This window comes from Trachinotus anak, unplaced genomic scaffold (assembly GCF_046630095.1).
Source record: "Trachinotus anak isolate AG129_WGS33_773 ecotype Australia unplaced genomic scaffold, CSIRO_AGI_Tana_v1 ptg000011l, whole genome shotgun sequence".
NCBI classification, from domain to species: domain Eukaryota; kingdom Metazoa; phylum Chordata; class Actinopteri; order Carangiformes; family Carangidae; genus Trachinotus; species Trachinotus anak.
The window spans coordinates 17,769,463-17,786,546 of NW_027273862.1; the positions used below are offsets into that span (position 1 = coordinate 17,769,463).

Sequence of the window (17,084 nt, forward strand, 5' to 3'; positions counted from 1 at the left end):
TTTGGAACTGGATTGGACGGTAATAAAGCAGATCTTAAAAATTCATGACACACTAATTTTCAAAAGGCTCTCGAGATTGCTGTGGAGATATGAAGTCCATTGTGTGTATTAAAGATCACAAATATACCAGCACTGCTTGGGCAAAAAGGCCATCTTCACTTTTACATATCAATGTTTTCAATCTCTAAAAGGTTTAATCTATTAAATGCGTTGATGCAACAAAACACGCCATCATGTTTCAAAAGAACATGACCGCTTCAAAGCTCAAAAATGGTTTGTTACAACATGCAGCAGTGGGTGTTTTATTACCCTGTGTTGTCAGCAATGAAAACGCTTCCACTGCCTGACACCACATTCTGAGCTTCTCTGTGTGCACTATTCTCCTGGGAGAAAGATGATACTTGTGTTTGAGTGTTTGTTGTGTTGAAAAGCCGTTGGCAGAGAAAAGAAGGCTATCAAGGAGAGTCAAATTAGCCGTAAGTCATGGATAACAGACTCAGAGACCTCCCCTTTAGCATTGGCCTTGTATATCAGTTGTCCCTGCCTCAAGGGGAAACATGTAATTACCAAATCAATGATCAACTGACACTGACCATATACATAATTTCCTCCCCATAATGCAGAGGCCCATACAGTGAGGCAAACAGTGAAACAGTACTGTTTGCAGTGAGGGGCTGAGAAACAGAGGAAATGGGGCTTAGAGTCTCTGAACAAGCTTCAGCTTGAATGGAGCACATATTTTACAATTTGTCATAATCCAGTTATAGCCAAGCAGAACCAAAACCTCCACAGAACATTAAACTGGGCATTAGGAAGATCTATGAACTGGAGTATAAAAAAAAACTGAAGAATAAAAAAAAAAAAGAAAAAAAAAGAAAAGAATAAATAAAGAGTGACTTTAAGCAGTGTCACGAAATAAAAATAACTTTGCAATTTAGACATATGGAATAATTGCTCAAAATATGAAGATTCACAGTATGAAAACTACATTTGCAGAAAAAAATTGAATGAAACTTGACCCACCAGTAACCATAATTTCCTTAAACAAGCTTCTTTAGCATCGCTATAGACCTCCTGGGTTAGCTGCAACTTGTTTGAAAACAGTGGGTAACTAAGATATTTGTTATATCTAATATCATGTTCACCAAAAAAAAAAAAAAAAAAACATTTGTAAAATATGTGAGAAAGCTGAATTTTTTTTTTTTTCTTTTAGGATCTTGTCCTGGAAATATAGTTGTTTATTATAATATGTTGATGAATGTCAGTCTGGACATCCTACAAGATAAAATGTCTAATGAATCTTATCATCTAATAAAGTAAGTGCATGAGGAATATCCAGTGTTATTTAGTTTGACAGTAGTTTTAGTTTACACAAATCACTGTTATTTCGAAGATTTATCCAGTCCTCAATTATGCTTTAATGACTCCTTTATATGATATTAGTGCTTTCATTTACTTCCAATGGTGACTGTAATATGTGATTACACATGTAAAAACTATGTGTCTAAATTCTAAAACATAAAGAAAACTGCAATGTCTTAAATAGCTTTAGAAAAAACAGCTATTAAATCTCACTCCTACATTCAGTGTAGGGGTGTAATATCTTTCTTTAATTCAGGCATAAATTTCTGTCTAAAAGATCATACTCTCAGAATCTCAGTCAGACAATGATAGGCTGACGTCTAATTTCCCATCCACTCTGCGCTGCACGGGAAACAAATCAAAAGTCGAGATTGATAAAAAAGAAAAGAACTGTGACATACTCCAAGGAGTCCTTTGAATATCTTAATCACAGACACACTAAAAACAAGACCCCATCATCACACCAAATAAAACATAATAATTACAAGAGGCAGGCAGGGAAGTGAAATGCAGAGAGAAAACATGTTTTTGTCATTCAGCCGGTAGTCCCTGAGACAACAGCTGTTGGATGCTGCAAATACTCCTGAAGTCTCCATAATCATGGCGTTATTGAAGTGAGGACAAAAAGGGCACTAATTGCAAGGGAGCAATCGGAACGCAATAGGTTACACACCCGGGTGATGCTGCACAATGCAAACGCTAAAGAGGGAGCTGGGGGGAAAAAACATTCTGAGCACAACAGTGCGTTGTCGCTCATTTTCAGGCAATTACCTTTCCTCGTTGTCAACAGTTTTAATAACCTCTACCATTTCCAGAAGACTTTTTGGTGCAGTTAAATAATTCCAGCTTTTTAATATGTAATTACTCGTGCTGGTATGCATAAATAAAAAGGTCCAGCTCCTTGAGACATGTCAGTGTATTGTGGAGCACCTGCACCTCGTGGTGGGCTTTCTTTAACTGACACCTAATCATTATTCCACTTGGTGAACATCTCTGTTAGTCACCTTATTTGGTCATGTAAACAGTTGCTATAAATATACTGTAGGTAACTTTGATGAGATGTGCTTCATCTGAGATTGTGATGGAGAAAGCTTCCTCTGCTCCAATACTTCCTTCCCTCCATCCTTTTTTCCTTACCTCTTACTGTACCTCCTCTCTATCTAATTGTATCCCCTGTATTTATTCCAAAGGCAAGTGAAGGTTGCAGAGTTGAAAGCCAAGTGAACTGAAAGACCTCAACACATGCAGCCATAGGTCAAAACTATTACAATCTGTGCAAGTTTAAGTGAGATGAAACAGATGCAATGTGCAGGTAACTTTTTTTTTTGAGTGTTTGAGCTTTTACCTCAGGCAGTTAAATATACTGACCTATGTGACCAGGAACCTCTCCCTTATCCCTCCCTTTATCTGCACTGACCACCATGTTAATCCCACAGTGTTGATCTGGCCATTCTGAGAAGCTGTGTACACACACAGCACCCTGACCTCTCTAAATAGGACACATGTCTATCAAGCATATATGAATTAACCATCCCCAAGAGGCGTCACCTCCTGAGCTGAGCAGCATGTGACCTCTCCCAATCCATTTTACTGCGGCACTCTGTGGCAATCAGGCTTGAATTATTAAAGTGAGCAGTGAGCAATGATCAATTCATTGCGGCCCTTGCTCGCAGACTGCCCGGCCGTACTTCAGCAGAAATGACATTGAGAACACTTGAGTATGCTTCCAGACAATGCACATAAACGTGAAATATGTCAGACCCAATATGTCAATAATCATAACTGTACAGGCTGAGGCCATGTACAGGCTAATCCTGCAGAAATGCCGTTAGATGACTGTGGGGTGAGCTGGTTTCAGCGCTGTGATTCCTTACACATTTTTTCTTGAGAGAAAGAGTGGGAAAAGTTGAGGGGCAGACAAGAGACTGGTGTGCTGCATGCTGGTAAGTGCTGTGCATCACTAACTTCTGTACATCACTTCCTTGAAGAAGGTCTTGGATATAACTATTGTGTAATATATTATTAACAGTAAATAGTGTGTGGATATTATGTTAACATACATTGAAGAAATACTACAGAAGACTTGTAGGCCTTTTAGAGGGCTTGGGCCACAAAAAGCCAAGAGTCAAACTGAAACTGTAGTGTTAACCCACTTTTATCCATACAAATTAGATAAGGGAAAACAAAAGCAAAGAAGTTGAAAGAGAAAGAAAGATTGCAGTGAAGTATGCAACTCAAGGAAACCTGGAAGTAGAAGGAGGGCACAAAAAAAAAACAATCAAAACTTTGTGAGGAGGAGATGAGGAGCCAAGATAAACCAGTACTCAGAGCCCCCAAAACTGCAATCTCCCCTTAAGCCGGAGAGTGGCAGCTGGCAGAACAGCTGGTGAATAGGATTAATGTCAGAAGAATGAAATAAAACTCAACATATGTCCGAGCCTGAGGTGTTGGGACTGTGCGTGATTGTGCCCCCGATGGATGCCATGTGTGCAGCTGGAAGGAGCTGCTGTGCTGCTTCGCTCTCTACCCCACAAGGTCACTTTTAAGAACTAGGACCATTAAATGCTTGGATAGCAAAATGAACTTTTCATTCCCTCTCGTCTCCCTTCCTTTGCTTTAAAATCTCTATTCAGACAGCAGAGGGACTCTATTGAACATAACTATTAATACAATGCACTCTAAAATTCATCAGGAAAAACAAACAATTACTTCTTTGAACCAGACAAGGTCAAAGAGAAGTGGAGATTTTATTAAAATGGAGAAAGATAAAACACAAACAATTTATGACAATACTATTTTTTTTATACAATTGCAGTGTAATAATAATAAGCCTAATAAGCCCTTTATAAAGGACAGTATCTAAAGTGCGACACTGATTAAAAACATTTTTTAAACAAAGATATAATGCGTCTGAGTGTGTGCAAGCATGCCTGCGTTTGGTTTATTAGAAAGAAAAACTAGACATTACTTCTGGAATTTCAGTGGTGCTGATGAGGGGATCAGCACTTGTGAAGATGAACATTATGAGGAGAAATATGTGGACTTGATTTCAATTTATAATTTCCATTTGATGTCGGTAATCATTAGGGTCCACACACTGTAATAAATTATAATAATTTTACACAAAAATTAAATTACTGGGTACCTTGCATTGGAGAGATTTTTTTGGGTACCCTGCAATTTAACTGTCAGATATAAACTTGCCTGCTAATCAATGCTCGAAAACATTCACATTTATTCATCTATGTTAAATTAATAGATGTGTGAAGAATACGTGGAGTACTGTGATCATGGCTGTTCAGTGTGATTTAGTAAATTAATGGGTGTCTGACTCTACAAGGACAAAAAGAGACTAATAGGATCCACATGAATGCATTACAATTTGCAGTGAAGCCAAGTGTCTGGTATAGACATCGAAACTTTATTTCATCATAAACGCTGGACGATGGCGATGCGCTTCAGAGATTAAACCATAAGATGAGATATTAAAGAAGCACAAATTACAAGAATAAACTGGCTAATATTCTGTACTTTTGGTCACACAGCATACTCTAAATGTTTTGAATTTTGCTAAAGTGTATGTCTAAATAAACTGTATAGTTTGAGTAAATAGAAAAAAAAAGATAAGGTCACAGTGAGAGCATTATTAATTTCTAGTTCTGCAGTTTGATCATTCATTGAATGTCACAGCCAACTTTGTTTACTGAGATGCCAGAATTCAGGATGCATATACACTGCTTACTGGACTATAACACCAAAGGTCACTATTTTTAGATTATGTTATTCATTTCTGTGAGAAGAAAAAAGAGCTGCATGCACACAACAAAAACCTCTTACAATTTAAAAGTTTGAAGAATTAGCAGACATCTTTTTGTCATCTTTTGTAACACTGTGTCATCATAGAACTGACATTTTTACAGCTTGATCAACTGACCAAGTAAAACTCATTAGAAAATTAAAAATGAATGCAGTATTCTGACTCTTGCCTTGCCATTGGATAGAGAAATGATGAGGTAACCATAGCACTTCTAAAGGTTAAGCATTCCAGCTCCTTGAAAACCCTGTTCATTTACCCACAGCTAAGTGTCTTAATGTGCTGTTGTTCAAGTTGGTTCAGCAACAATAGAGGCTGTATTTTTCTTTTCAATAGGCCCACTCCCTTTCTGTGGTATACAGAGCCATATGGACTAAGACCTGCTGGGCAAAGATGGAGAAATTTGCTTCTCATGAGCGACTGAGCTCATTGGTCCAGCTCACAACAGGGAAGCTAGCAACAGGCCTACAGTATTGCCTTTGTTGAAGCAAAGTGCCACCTACCCAGAAAAAATGTCAGAGGAGGAGGTGTGCAATAAAGGTTATAGGAAGTGAAATGATGTATCGAGTCTAATGATCCACTTTTCTTTTTCCAGCTTTATGCGAATTAGGACAAGAATAACAAAAAGCCACTCCAACATATCCTAATTTCAAATGATAACATACCCATTGATTGAACATTGTGATACGCAATTGACAATGTCGTCTGAAAGCATATTAACCGCTCATCTGGTGCAGACTTAAAAATTATACTGGAGGTACTTTCAAAGCGAGATGACGTTCGTAAAATGATTATCATCATTGGCGCTCAGGCTTTGCAGTGCAATAAAACACATTTCTACTCGTTTCTTCTGACATCCTCATCACATCTCCTGGCACATGTAATGTTATTGAACAAGGAGAAAGAAAAAGCATCGAGTGGGAGGAAACATCTATTTCATCACAACTGATTAAAGAGTCTCTTTGTTCAAGAGGCAACATGTCAAAGTTTGGTGTAAGACATTCATGCTTGCTGTTAGGGGAAAAACAATGCAAATATGTTAATAGGCTGCATCTACACTAGTTGTCATGTTTGCTTGTGTCAAGGCGGATCTCCTGGCTGGATGGCTGACGTACCGCTGACTTACAGAACAAGCCTGCAATGTGCTCTGAAATCATTAGCAGGCCACAGAAGCTGTCTGTGCCCAGAGTGTGAGTTACACTCGCACTATTTTGATCTTTGGTCAGATGACACCGGCTCTTTTGTCAAGTTATGTGTGGAGAATGCTTAGGAGCTGAATGCGACAGCTAGGACAGTGATACTGAGCTGGCACACAAGTCTCCCAGTGTAACCCTAATGCAGGCATTCATGCACACACACACACACACACACACACACACACACACACACACACACACACACACAGCAGGACACATGTGTGCTCCCACTGCCCCCCATCCCATTGTGGAATAGCCCCTGTTCTTCCCATTTCTGACTGCCTCAGCCCCTCCTCCTCCTCTCTCCGGATTATATGAAGTGTATGTGTGTGTATATATATGTCCTTCTTCATGTTCCTTTAAACTGAAGAACCAGGCTGATAGTTCCCAAATTGAGGCTTTACAGCCCAATGACAAATATAGTAGCATTAATGACTTCTGGCTTCTTATGTGTCAGTGTTTCACCATCTCTGTGCCCCTTCAAATACTGCGGTAAAACAGTCGAGCCATCACAAACTGCCTCTGATTTATTCATCTAGTCACTTACATACACCACAGAGGCAAATCTATTGTTTTTTCTAACAGCAAAAAGTAATATTTCACATATTTCTCAAATTGCTATGTGATGTCACTGACTGCGTATATATATTTATATGCTGTTCATTATAAATGCAGTTGGTGAGACATAACTACAACTAGCGTGTGGGTGTGTGAGTATGTAAAGACAAACAAGCCTCTGTGCAACCCTGGCTGTGATTTGTCTCTCAGAGACACCCGTTTCCTCCTATCAAGGGGTTCCTGTGCAGCCAGTAAGCCAGGATCACAATGGGAGTTTTGTGCTACATGGGTGCAGGGGACACGCTCAACAGCTGAAACCCAGGAAGATGGCCCCTGGAATGCTCCACAGCAGTTGCTACTGTTGACTAATCGGAATATGAGAACTGGGGAAGGTGATCTTGAATGCAAAGAATTGCACATTGAAGAAGCAGCTGCTTGTTTTGTCATCTGAATGAGCAAGACAGCAGAAAGGGTTCCCGTTTTGAAAGGGGCAACAAACTCTATATCTTAGCTTGTGTAAAGTGAAACCTGTGTTGGCCTCCATCGTCCAGTGGGGACGTGTCTGTGTTATGTGAGGGCTCTGTTTTGGAACAGATAGTAAATACATAATTCAGCAGTGGACCAGGCACTCTGGGTTCCCTATTCCCCTCATACAGCCACTCCATTTAGCCCTGGGCTCTGATTTCAGCCTGGCAAAGGAACAACTTTGTCAGCGGAGAGTAAGACAGAAATCATAGGCAGGGGGAAAATATTGGCCTGTTTCAGGTAAGGGTCACAAGACCGTAGGGGAAACATGGAAAAGGGGAGAGACAGAGGAAGGAAAAAGGGCAAAGCCAAACTGGAGAACAAGGAAAAGGATGGGAAAGCGAGATTAGGGAGGAGTGAGGGGCAGGGAATCTTTTTTGTGAAAGTTCACATGTCAGGCTGGCAGGCTGCCCGCGGCATACAGCCGAAAAATCTATTTAACGTCTGCTTCACAGGGTGACAAGAGGGTTGATTGGCAGAGAGCAGAGAGCCGCTTTTGATCATGTGTCTTAACAAGCGATTCCAGCTCATGTCTCTTCAGCCTGAACAGATCTACATTACCTATTCAAACAAAAGTGACAGACCAGAGCGCTGCTCCGCTGGGCTGGTGCACCATGCCACAGGCCAAGAGAGAACACACACACACACACACACACAGAGACAGAGAGAGGTAGGCCCCCACTGACACATACTGTATATGCAAGCATTCACACATATACACACACAAAACTATATCGGCTATTTGATCAAATAGATTACTTGCACCAAGATAAGTAGCTTGCTCAAATCATGTTGACAGAATAAACAACAGATTATTAAAGGAAATGGGAACATGCCACACAGGAGAGATTGTTCTTGACTGATGTTTGGCCAGCGTATGTGTCCTGCCAGGAGGGTCCTGGCCTGACGCTGTCCGGTAGGATGCTGCACTCACATGCAGCTTGGAGCTATGTGTGAAAAATGTCTCAAAATCTGCAACCAAGGCAACTGGATCTCCAACCCTCATTGCATATGCATAGAGTCAGAGGCTCATGCTCAGATCATTATAACAAAGATTCCTATTAATTAGGTGGGATAAAGCAGAACCAGATGACATGGCAGCTGGGATGAGAGGAGAGGGGAGAAGGAGGGAACTAAAAGAGGAGGGGAGAAAGTCATCAGTCGGTTTGGGGGGAGGGAAGGGGTATTTTATAAACATAATGCATAATATATACAGCATTAAATGTAGTTACACTTCAGAAAACCTGTAAAATTGATTTTAAATGCTACATAACTAACTAAATAAATTTCCAAAAAATAAATCTGTCTGTGCTGTTAAGCACCTGCATCCAATTTCCAGTGAGCCTCCATGTAAAGGCAGCACGGGCTGTGACACTGACAGGGGACAGTGTTACAACACAGTCAAGAGTTCATCAGTGCTAATCAGACCACAGGTTTAGAGCAGATCCTATTCTCTTCCAAAGCTTTCACCCATCCCTGAATCTCATTACATGGCCTGTTGTAATAGAGGATAATGACCTGGGGCTACGCACACAATGCTGATCACTCCCCCACATTCAACCTACTGCACAATCATTATACAGTGATAATACACATCCTTGCCAGGGGGATTACACTTACAAATAGAGAAGAGGTGATGAAGGCAGAGGGATAGGAAGAGACGTCTGAGTGATAACATGGAAGCACATACAGTACACACATAACCCTATGCCCAGACACAATTAGTTCCCAGTGGCAGGCCATGTTGTCCTTTTTTTTTTGTCACAAGCAATGGTTAGGTCACCTGCCGCTGTAATAGGAGAACTCTTTTCTCTGTAATCATTAAATATCCTTCTGCCTGAGATTAAAGAAGGGGTTGCAGTTTCACTGAATGGTGGTATGGCTCCCCTTTGGTAAGCTAATTAGCCATGACTCTGTCAAAGGGCTCCAGGTGTTGAATATTCTGCTTGAGCAGATACTGAATCCACTCTAAAACAGCTGTAGCCTTAAGGAGGGGCATCCTCTTTCTGTGTTTTTTTGTATTTCAGTCGTGATAAATTTGACCTTCTGGTTGCCTATATTTCTAGAAGGAGAGCTGGAAGATGTGGGTTATTTTTATTTATAGGTTAAAGCTATAGATTATATGTGAAAAGCCTCCACTGTCAGTTTAACAGCTGTGTCACATGTCCTCAGACCACACCTGTTCACAGGGTGTATGGCCCTGGATCACATGTAGCACTGTTTTCTCAACAGCATCTAGGGAACTGAGCTGTGAATCTTGATACCACACCTATTGTAGTCAACAATAACAGCAATAGGAAACAATTCTAAAACTAACATGTATATTTGGTTGAGATCATCTCACAGTTTTTTAGTTTTTTGTTTTTTTGTTTCAGGTCTATTTCCTAAAAGAAAGAATTAGCCTGCCTTTGTTTCAGCATAATACTCAATAACACATAGATGACAAAAATACATAACTGCATATAATTCAGCGTTGGTTGAACTGGCACAGACTCAACAAGTAGATACAGAGCCCAGGAAAATCCCTAAAAGCTAAGACAGGAAGCTGAAACCCAATTACTCGTCCTTGTCTTGGGGACGATCATAAAGACTCAACACACAAAGTATTTCTGTGTTGACTTGCACGGTATTGATTCATACTTTAGTGCATTATATTAAACTGTTCTAATTGCATGTGAATCAAATCAAGGTCACCTTGGCTTTTTATAATGGTGGCTATTTTTCTTTTTCCTCTAATACTTTATACTGACATTTTTAACTCTTGACAAGTGCTGTCTGGAGACTTATCCATAAATAATGCATTTACAATACCTAGTAAATAAACATGGGGCACAATCGTTAGCCCTGCTGGCAACTGAGCCTAATAGAGCTTTTACAGCAAAGGTGACTATTCAGCTAAATGTAGTGCTCGCTGCTGGGGGAACATTTTCATTCATTAGCACAGTCACAAGCACTTAAAGCACTTTAAGGACCAGAAATGGAGAGGAAGGGTGGAAGGATAGAGAGGGTGAAAGGGTACAACTATATGGAGATGAAAGGATGGAGGAGTTATACCTACAATACTGCGAAGTGCCTCTATTGTTATAGTGTTTATAAAGCGTCATGGCCAATGAAGGAAACTGGCCAATAATTTTAATTGAATGATGGATATTAGTAGAAGAAACTCAGAATAGTACTATTTATTAATGTATTTCCTCAGGTATTGTCTTAACCCGCTAAAAATATTTTCCCACTTAGCCCTAACCATCCAGTTACTGTATTTTTAGTTTCACTTTACTGAAAAGGTGAGATATCTGGAGAGCTATGTTCCTCACAGCATAACAAAAATCACATCTATAAAATTCAACTGTGAGAAGCACTGAAACAGCCAATAAAGACAGTCAGCAATATTTGGATACCACATCCAGAAAGCTTTTCAGCAACCCAAAGCTTCCACCAGTGTTAACATGAATCTAAGCTGAATTTCACCTTCTATATACAGTATGAGCAATTTATTGTGTAAAAAATGTAGCACAGACCATTTGTTTGCCTCTGCACTTGAGGTCATGTTGTTTATCCTGCATCAGGACAATGAACTTTCTTGACCAGACAAGCGAGCCCAGAGAAGAATGGTAGCAGATGGTTAAGAGTCTCTGAGGACCCCGGTGATCCCGACCAGGCAGGCACCAAAGCAGCAGAATGAGACACAACAGTTGTCATGCTTATATTTAGCTCATCTGTTGCTTGTGTTACATTAGCAACATCATTAAGACAACAAATGGCTTCTCCAACCTTCTTGTGTGTTCTTTAATAGGATAATCCTGCCCTTTTCATTTTCCAACTGTGTCTCACTCCATAAACAAAGGCATAAGATTATGATTTGTCAAAGGTTTCCATTAGGTTTTCCTTTGACAGTTTCTGAGAGTCCCTCTCCCTCCATTTTACAGTAATCACTGATCATCACCACTGAAGCTTCCTCAAGTGCTCTCGTGAACAGAGTAGCTCTCAGTTCCTGCAGCTTGGGGACAGCATACTGAACTTTGTGAGCCTCTTGTCTTCTGCTGTGTTCCCTGCTCAGAAACTAATTTCCTGCAACAAGGGAGTTTATTTTGGTGGCGATGATACACAGCGCATGAGGCAGACCAAGTCTCTATTATTAACAGGAGATTAAAACAGCTGTATGGCACTCTAAAGCACCCTCTCCTCCCTGCGCTAACATACGGCCCTGGATTACAAGCTGCACTTGACCATTTAAATTACTGCAACAACCAGCCTTCACCAGCTGGGGCTCATTACCATAACACCCGCCGCCGCTACATAGAGCACTGCCCTGAAAATCAACTCTGCAAGAAACAAGACACATATGAAATATATTCTTACCTTAGGGTAAAACAAAGATCTAGTAGCGGAACCGCTTTCCTTTTTTTACTAATCAAAATTTGTCCTGTAAGGTGCTGTTGGCAGGGGGATCTAAGCCCAGTGGCAAGAACACATGTCCCTGATATACATGTCTGTTGGTGTGGAAGAAAACTAGAGCAAGAGGTAGATGTATCTGCTGTATTGTATTGCAGAGATATTGTTATATTCATAAGGGCATTTTGCCTTTGGATTTTGTTGTATTATACATTTTGGTAAATTGCCTATATCAGTGGACATTAAATAATATAAAAGGTATTGATTACAGTATAAATAGCCTCACTGGGAACAAATGGTAAAACTAGTATTTACACGTCGCGGTTGTGTGCCTCCGCCCACCAGCCAAGTTGCAGGAAATAAAGACACAATCTGACTTCCCTGAGTTACAGCACTGAATAATGGCCAGAAGAGTTTTTGTAGAGTATTAGGACGTTGAAGTTGACCTTTGACCATTTTGATACAAAATATCATTTCATCATTTAATCCTAAGAGATATTTGTGTTAAATTGTGTCATAGCATATTAATTTGTGAGTTATGGCCAAAAACGTGTTTTGTTAGGTCACAGTGACCGAGACCTTTGACCTTTGACCACCAAAAATCTAACCAGTTCATCCTTGAGTCCAAATGGACCTTTGTCCCAAATTTGAAGAAATTTCCTCAAGGCAGTACTGCGATATCGTGTTCACAATAATGGCACAGACGGACGGACGACCTGAAAACATAATGGATCTGAGTCATAAAAATGCTGGCATGAGATTGTGCACTGGCATGTTTAATGTTTTAATGTTTCAAATACATTTTGCCATTTGTTGATCATTTTGATCCAATTCAATAATCCAAACTTTTCAGTTCTCTTAATGATCTCCGCTTTATTGGTGTTCAGATGAATAAAGACTGATTGTTCTGTCTTTTATTATCTAAACAACACCACCAAATAATCAGTCCCCATATAGCCATGTGACTAAATGATTATCTGCTGAGAGGCCTGTGATGCTATGATACAAAGATCACCAAACGAACACTTAAAAAAGAAGTGGCAAATTATTTTTAGGCTAACAGAGGTCTAATTTATTCGTCTGATGAAGTGCTTAAGCTAAGAGCTCCCCAGACACTAAATGAGACACATGCATTCCCAAGGGGGTTCAACATTTGATTGGATGTAGTTATATTACTACAGCCCTAATTAAGAAGGGGGATGTGTTTCAGCAGCTCTTTCAAATATTTGTTTTTCCACCATACTCTTGATAGACTGCAGGCTGTGGGAAGCTGGGTGAAATGGGGTGCAGATATGACAGAGACCTAACAATCTTCTTCTCCTAGTAATAGTAAGAAAATAAAAACTGAAATTTTCATGGTGTGTTAAATAAGATGAATTAATTAGGCAGACAAAACAGGTAAAATCCACAAGAAGAGCTTGGGTTGTTTGTGGGTAGCAAACTTTGATGAACAACTGTGCAGAGTGAAAAGTGTTCTGTGTGTAGCAAAATAAAGAGAGGTAATGTTCCTGGCATCAGGTCAGCACTATGAGTTTTATAGTCAAAGAGTTTGGCTTGGCACAGGAGAAGACCACACTTATGCTGAGGTGCACTGCCACACAGTCTTTGTCACATTGGAAGAGGTTCAGAACAAACTGGAAACACTGTAACGTCAGAATTCCCAGCTTGTGTGTTCCCGCATGAGACGGAGAGATACAAGAGAAAAGAGGTGGACAGTCAGGAAGCCAGAAAATTATAAAAAGAAAAAGGGAAAAATTTAGGATGATCAGGCGCACGTAGGAGGAAAAAGGTATTTGTAAGCCCATACCCTAAACACACACACAAATACACACACACACACACACACACACACCGTACCGTCTTGCTCTGTCTTTGTCATCTCCTCCAGCTTCTTCTGCTTCAGCGTGTCCACTACATCTGCCAGGCTTCCTTTGCGGCGCTCCGGAGTTCCAAACGCTGATCCGCTCAGCAGGTCGCTTCGCTCCCGGGCCCCCTCCTCCGGCTTGTGTGGGGAAGTAGAATTGTTCCGGAAGGAGTACAGGGAACATACTTTATTGCTGTCAGATTCCTGTAAGACAAACAAGAGTTGGAAGGGGTGACAACAAGGGATGGGATTTGTATTAAATGATGAGGGTGTTACTGTGTTCTGTCAGGGCTCCATTGAGCTTTTTGACAGGTTTTCATTCAAATGCAGTGATTGCTAGGTGTTTGCAGCTCAGGGGCGATTTGACCATACCAAATGGCTCCTCTCTGGCTTTCTTACAGCAGCCTCTTCAACAGAGCTATCTGCACCGGTAAATGAGTTATGACAAGTGAAAAATTGAGATGAAATGATGAGGTATACTTTCATAGGGCATATCCATAATGTGCACAGGCTTTACTTTTCATCTGCATAGACTACACAGAGAAACCTCCCAACTGTAATTTCTCAAATTGCTTTTGAGTGTGCATTTGTGTTAGGGTGACTGCTGTGTAATTTGTTCATTTTCTACTGGAGACCTATTCTCAGCTGAGTGCCTTGAGCCATCGTACATCTGTGTCCTGTCTCAAGCTGTTGTTGTTTTTCAGTCCCACCTCTGTATGGTTTAGTATTTAACTAAGGGTCCTATCTCTGGCTGACTGGCTGAGTGCTCCCTGTGCACAAACAGAGACATGAAGGAAATGGGGAGAAGAATGGGAGAGAGCTTGAGGGGGAGAGAGAGGGAAAGAAAACTCTGCACATGGGAGTGTACAGTCAGCACACATTCACCATGGCTGAGGGTTGTGTCTGACAGAAGGTGGTGTTAATTATGGTTTTTGGAGTCTGAGAATGCAGAAAAGTAGCTAGGCAGCCAGGAGTTTGCAGCCTGTTCCCCAGCGAGGGAACAGTTAGTTCTGATTTAAACTCTGGCCCTCACAGTGAAGAGAATAAACACGACACACATCTGTATCCAACACATACTGCACACCTATCGTGGAAAAGTGAGCTTTAATCAACAGCAGTGTGATAACAGAGTGTAATACAGCAGGGTTAAATGATACAACCATGTCTGGAGCCACTGACAATCCTAAATAAAAAGTCAAGAATGCGGTAAACTGGGCAGGAAAGTTGACAGTGCCAATTTCTCATCCCTGCGTGGCATGTCGAGCCCCAGGCAGAGTTGCAGTGGTGTGTAGGATGGTCTGGTACCAAGCGCCAGGGTGGCACGACCGACCCGCCTACTCCGCACCTCCCAGCCCTGTGTTGGATGATTATGCAGTGTGGCAGAGACAGTGGAGAGTGCTTGAGGGGAGTGGAGCAGTGCTGGGTTAATCAGCTGGCGCGGGTTCAGGGCACAGCCCACACAGACGCATGGCACAGCAGTGGAGTCAGGTAATCAGCAAAGGCAACACTCTCATTCCTTTCGCCTTATGCCTTTCCCTTTTCTTCTCTCCATCTCTCCCTCTCCTCCTCCATTTTACCTTCCTCTCTCTTTTTTTTTTTTGCTCATTTTCTCTTTTTACTCTCTTTGTGCGACCTTCCTCTCACTTACTCTTTAACTCATCATTCCTTTTAGGTAACTTCTTAACATAAATCCAAGCTGAAACATTTACACTCCTTACAAGTGCAATAATATATCAGTTGAGATTCTCCTTATGACATAAGATCAAGGCTGTAGGAGACAATAATATAGAGATGCTCATTCATTCAACCGTTGACATTTAGAATAGCCATCATTTATGATGAGATGTACTCAAGTATGTTGTCAAACTTGTTTAAGCCCTTCATATTTCTTGAGGTTAATTTGATGTCTGCTTGCCTGGTTTATCTCAGTGAAAGATCTATTTTAAAAGATCACATTTTGGCCTGTACTTTCTATAAAGGTGTTGTTGATTCTGCTAAGCAAAGCTCATCATTTAGCCTACACAACTTCTTTCCTCACATTGTAACACAAAACAACCTTTGCAGAAGATTTTCTTAAGATGTTACAGTATAATGTGCAAAAAAATTACAACTGCATTTAAATCCTTGGCTTGGGGTTTTTTGTGTCCCTTCTTGTGTGTTTTTTCCATTTTTTCAAAATTAATATATATTTTTCCATCGGACTTATTGTCATTGACATTTTGTTGCCATTTTTGTGAGGCACTTTGTAAACACTACTGCTGCAGATTTTCTATTTCAATGATTATAAGTAGCATTTATAATTTTGATTAAAAATTAAAAAACTTTTTGCATTTTTAAAACTTGCGAAAATCCTGTTATTGACATCCTGTTATGTGCCACAGATGAACATAACACCTGAACAATCCTTTGCTTCCCAATTACCTACACTGTCACACGCCAGCATCATGAGGAGCAGTCTGCTACGGAGCCTATTCGTGTGTGTGTTGTGCTGCAGTGCTGAGGTGTTGAGGGTGTCGGTGGCCAACTGCAGAGCGACTTCAGAGGCCCTCTGGGTCTCTTTACCTCAGACCCGTCTGTCACAGACAACCACCTGCATCCCATGTCTATAGCTCACAAGTGCCTGTGCTCTTCTTCACTCCGCTCACATCAAAGCAGCTCCGCACTTAGAATGTACGGCGACTGGTAGCTTACACACAACGGGAAGAACAACGCACGCGCACCGAGGACAAGACGTGTTTCTTTAATGGCAACAAGAATGCAAGCTAAAGGATGCACATAAGGCTACACTCCCTTCCATTAGTCATGATGTAATTGTATGTCACATTATCGAAGGCAGAATTAGAGGTCCTCTGTTAAACCTAATAATAACTGACTGGTTTAGTGTTGTAGCAGAGCTGCCTATTTGAAGACCCCAGAATCCACAGGGTTCCATAACAGTAGGGAATCAAAGGGGTTGGAGCTATAGTATAGATACAATATTAGCTGGGCCTCCTTTTACAAGCCAGGAACAATGAGCGCCTGCTGAGCCTTGATCTTGAATACCTAAGCGAGGACAGTAGGACAGTAGCACACTCATAGGTTTGAAATGGTCCTGCTTTGTGAGGTTTTCTTAAAAATGAAAAAACAAAAACCATTTACTTAATTATTTATTCTTCTCCCGTACAACTATTGCCAGTTAATTTTATTCCATTGCTACCACAGAGACATCAAATAAGAAAGAAAAGGGGTTTCGAGTTTAAGATGAGCAGTTTTGGCAAAGTTTAGCAAACTTTACTTTCATTGGAAATCATTCATTGAATCTTTAGAGATAACTCAGTACTGTACTATACTCTCTATTACCTGTCTGTAAATTAAATCAGCCCAGAGTGTCATC

General features: G+C 40.7%; 1 protein-coding gene across 11 annotated transcripts in view; it reads right to left on the minus strand.

The window, feature by feature from the left end:
* Window positions 1–17,084, minus strand: part of sox6 (SRY-box transcription factor 6) — a 135,518-nt gene that overhangs the window by 71,062 nt on the left and 47,372 nt on the right. For all 11 annotated transcript variants that reach the window (XM_071488591.1, XM_071488587.1, XM_071488584.1 and 8 more), the window contains one exon: window positions 13,705–13,915. In XM_071488591.1, coding sequence (XP_071344692.1) covers window positions 13,705–13,915 — 211 coding nt within the window. The remainder of the gene's footprint in view (window positions 1–13,704; window positions 13,916–17,084) is intronic.